Raw genomic sequence first — 4,047 nt, 5'->3', positions numbered from 1 at the left:
CCCAACCATAGTTTATTTTATAAGTTGTTTTTAAGTCTGCAATATTTGAAGGGCTATAAACACACTTTTAACTAGTTCAGAATGAATCATGTTGAAATATTAACTCCTGAAGCATATGTAGCAATAATACAATGTAAATGAGCTTATACTAACGGACTAGAGTGATCACTTCAATTTGCAGTATATATACAGTACCAGTCAAAAGTTTGGACACACCTACTCATTCAAGGGTTTTTCTTTATTTTTACTATTTTCTACATTGTAGAGTCATAGTGAAGACAGCAAAACTATGAAATAACACACATGGAATCATGTAGTAACCAAAAAAGTGTTAAACAAATATATTTTAGATTCTTCAAAGTAGCAACCCTTTGCCTTCGACAGCTTTGCCTTCTCTCCAACCAGCTTAACCTGGAATACTTTTCCAACCGTCTTGAAGGAGTTCTCACATATGCTGAGCACTTGTTGACTGCTTTTCCTTCACTCTGCGGCCCAACTCATCCCAACCCATCTCAATTGGGTTGAGGTCGGGTGATTGTGGAGGCCAGGTCATCTGATGCAGCACTCCTTCACTCGCCTTTGTTAAATAGCCCTTACACAGCCTGGTGGTGTTTTTGGTCAGTGTTCTGTTGAAAAACAAATGATAGTCCCACTAAGCGCAAACCAGATGGGATGGCGTATTGCTGCAGAATGCTGTGGTAGCCATGCTGGTTAAGTGTACCTTGAATTCTAAATAAATCACTGACAGTGTCCCCAGCAAAGCACCATCATGCTTCGCGGAGGGAACTACATATGCGGAGATCATCCGTTAACCTACTCTGCGTTTCACAAAGACAGCGGTTTGAGTCAAAATCTCAAATTTGGACTCGTCAGACCAAAGGACAGATTTCCATCAGTCTAATGTCCATTGCTCGTGTTTCTTGGCCCAAGCAAGTCTCTTCCTCTTATTGGTGTCCTTTAGTAGTGGTTTCTTTGCAGCAATTTGACCATGAAGACCTGATTCACGCAGTCTCCTCTGAACAGTTGTTGAAATGTGTCTGTTACTTCTACTCTGCAGCATTTATTTGGCCTGCAATTTCTGAGGCTGGTAACTCTAATGAACTTATCCTCTGCAGCAGAGGTAACTCTGGGTCTTCCTTTCCTGTGGCGGTCCTCATAAGAGCCAGTTTCATCATAGCGCTTGATGGTTTTAGCGCCTGCACTTGAAGAAACTTTCAAAGTTCTTGAAATGTTCCGTATTGACTGACCTTCATGTCTTAAAGTAATGATGGACTGTCGTTTCGCTTTGTTATTTGAGCTGTTCTTGCCATAATATGGACTTGGTCTTTTACCAAATAGGGCTATCTTCTGTATACCACCCCTACCTTGTCACAACAACTGATTGGCTCAAATGCATTAAGAAGGTAAGAAATTCCACAAATGAACTTAAAGGCACACTTGTTAATTGAAATGCATTCCAGGTGACTACCTCATGAAGCTGGTTGAGAGAATAGCAAGAGTGTGAAAAGCTGCCATCAAGACAACGGGTGTTGACTTTGATGAACCTCAAATATAAAATACATTTTGATTTGCTTCACACTTTTTTGGTTACTACATGATTCCATATGTGTTATTTCATAGTTTTTGCTGTCTTCACTATGACTCTACAATGTAGAAAATAGTTTTTTAAAAATAAAATAAAAACCCTGGAATGAGGTGTGTCCAAACTTTTGACTGGTACTGTAAGTGTTGTGTGTAGTAGTACAGAAGACAAAAGTAAGCACACCTGGCTGATAGTGAGAGAAGCACTGATCCCTCTTTACTTGATTCTGTCATTTTGTGTGGGCCTTTACATAATGAAATGCAAATGTACAAATCAGGACTTGTCAAATCACTCAACACTGTCGTATGATGTAAATATGGTAGAATTGTTTTATATGGCATCATGTAAGATTGACTTGTTTGGGGGACTTGGGCTGCTTTGTATAGCTAGAGGACTGTAGATAATCCTCAGCATTGTAATGGAAATAGTTTTATGAAGTTGTGCTTTGCATGTTTTTCAATGTAACATGAATAAATGTGTAATTTATCAGTTTAACATAAAGGACTGTTTGAACGTAATTTTGGTTTGCAGGGTAATGGTGTGGAATTCTGTAACTCAATTAGGCAAAACAGATTTTGAAATGTCATTTAGATTTCCGACAGGAATATTGTCCCTACGAAGATGTGTGCTTTGGGAATTTTATTGTTTTGTGCGAGCACTAATGAATAAATGAACATGTGGATTAACAGGATTTTACAATCTGTAGTTTCCATACTTTTTCAAACATTAGACGGTATTCAAGTCAAGGTTCTCATAAAGGACAGTGTATCATGTACTGGTATGCACCAGGTTCCAATAATGAGGAACACATGGGGTGTAAATTGAATATGTTGTGTTTGTGTTAGCTGTGATTGTATATTCGTTGTGCAACCACAGAGGAAACAAAATGAGTGTGCATTTTATGTGTCTGAGCTGTGTGTAAGGGCTCCAGGAATGAGAATTTAGGATTTGGCTCCTGTTCATTTTTTTAATGAATCCTGTTAGTACAGTATTTCCGCAAGTGTGCGACAGTCTGACAGTAGAAAAACAGTGTTTACCACAAAAGCATGTTATATAGACATTCAATATCCTCAACAAATGTTTGTCATTGACATGGAGGGAGGAAAGAAGTGGCTTCCTATGCAACTTTGCTCTTTTATTTATAATCTGGAGAAACCTTTTGATCAAGTTAGGGTCAAAATGCCCTGGGAATTTTAAGCAAGGGCCCCTTTGGCCCTCCAATCCCTTGACAACAAGTGGAGCAGCTCTTCTTCATCCTCATCACTTCTGCTGGAGTCTTCCTGGTCTTCTGTTTTCTCCTTCACAACCTTCACCACATCTTGCTTATCTCTCAATTCCTCAACCCTCCGGTAACATTCAATTTGCTCATTGATTTCATCAATCTGACGCTCAAGACGACCCTCCTCGTCATCCTCGGCTACAATGGCCTCTGATTTGGTGTTCACCTGCCGCATTTCCTTTTGGAACTCTTCCCACTCCTTATCCATTTGATCTTTGGGAGCATCGACATTACGGACTTTGGCATCTCTCACTGGGTCGTCAAAGAAGCCCTCTGGTAGCGCTTCAGGTGTATTTCCCTTCTTCTCCACACACTTCTCAGTTTCATCTGGTTTGAGGATAGACCCTGAATGAGAAGCAGCTGGGACAGCTGGAATGGTGCTGTTGTCGCGGAAATCAGATGGGAGTCCTGAGGCAGGTGCCCCCTTCTGCACACCCAAGCAAGAATCTGCCCCCTGGTCACCAGCCTCCTCTTCATCACTGTCTTCATCATCGACTCCGGCCAAAAGACTCAGCCCAGCAGATGTCGTTTTTTTCAATATTCCTGGTAGTTTCTTCGGCCCCGGCGGGGCAGGTTTAGCAAAGAAATCATCAGGTAGCCCTGGCGTAGACAACTGCTCTGTAACTGCCACTGGTTTAAACTTCTTCCCATTCGTGTCTTCAGAAGCTTTCCTTTTAAGCAGAGGCTGGGGTCCTTGACTTGTAGAACTTTGTTTAGACCCCTTGAGCTCGGAAAGTTTCTCCTTGTGCTGTTTTCCAAGAATGTGAGTCTGCCACAATAGTTCATTCTTTACTCGCTCGTTGCAGAGTACGCAGCTGAGGTGATCGAGACTGTTGTACTTGGCATATGGGGATCCGACACGCGTCTTATCTATCGTTTGCCTTTGTTTCTCTCTCATTAACCGTCGCAGTTCATCTTGATGTATCACTTTCTTCTGCTTATTTTTTGGAGGCATTCTTTCATTGAGTTTCAAACCAAATTTCAGAAACCTTGAAAGAAAAAAACAGTGTGTCTTCATTCAGGACCCATAGTTGGCGTCAAACATATTGCCAGATTTAAGTTTGAGAACAAATACTGTAAATTATACCCAAAGCTGGTACTTTTACATTGCATGTATCATCACGAGTTTACAACAACATATTTTGTGTGCCTTAAAAAATATTTTGCATTTCTAAATAGATGATGC

General features: G+C 40.7%; 1 protein-coding gene across 1 annotated transcript; it reads right to left on the bottom strand.

Annotated features, from left to right (window-relative positions):
* Window positions 1–2,535: 2,535 nt before the first annotated feature.
* Window positions 2,536–4,033, bottom strand: LOC112226823 (zinc finger protein 830). The gene has a single exon (XM_024391416.2). The coding sequence runs from the start codon at window positions 3,877–3,879 to the stop codon at window positions 2,776–2,778; it is 1,104 nt and encodes a 367-aa protein (XP_024247184.1). The 5' UTR covers window positions 3,880–4,033; the 3' UTR covers window positions 2,536–2,775.
* Window positions 4,034–4,047: the final 14 nt, after the last annotated feature.

The sequence above is a fragment of the Oncorhynchus tshawytscha genome, linkage group LG28 (genome assembly GCF_018296145.1).
Source record: "Oncorhynchus tshawytscha isolate Ot180627B linkage group LG28, Otsh_v2.0, whole genome shotgun sequence".
In the NCBI taxonomy this organism is placed as follows: Eukaryota; Metazoa; Chordata; class Actinopteri; order Salmoniformes; family Salmonidae; genus Oncorhynchus; species Oncorhynchus tshawytscha.
This window is presented reverse-complemented; position numbering and strand designations above follow the sequence as displayed.

Bases quoted from the DNA above. Each gene is read 5' to 3' on its own strand.
- LOC112226823 (XM_024391416.2), bottom strand. From the start codon at position 3,879: ATGAAGACACACTGTTTTTTTCTTTCAAGGTTTCTGAAATTTGGTTTG.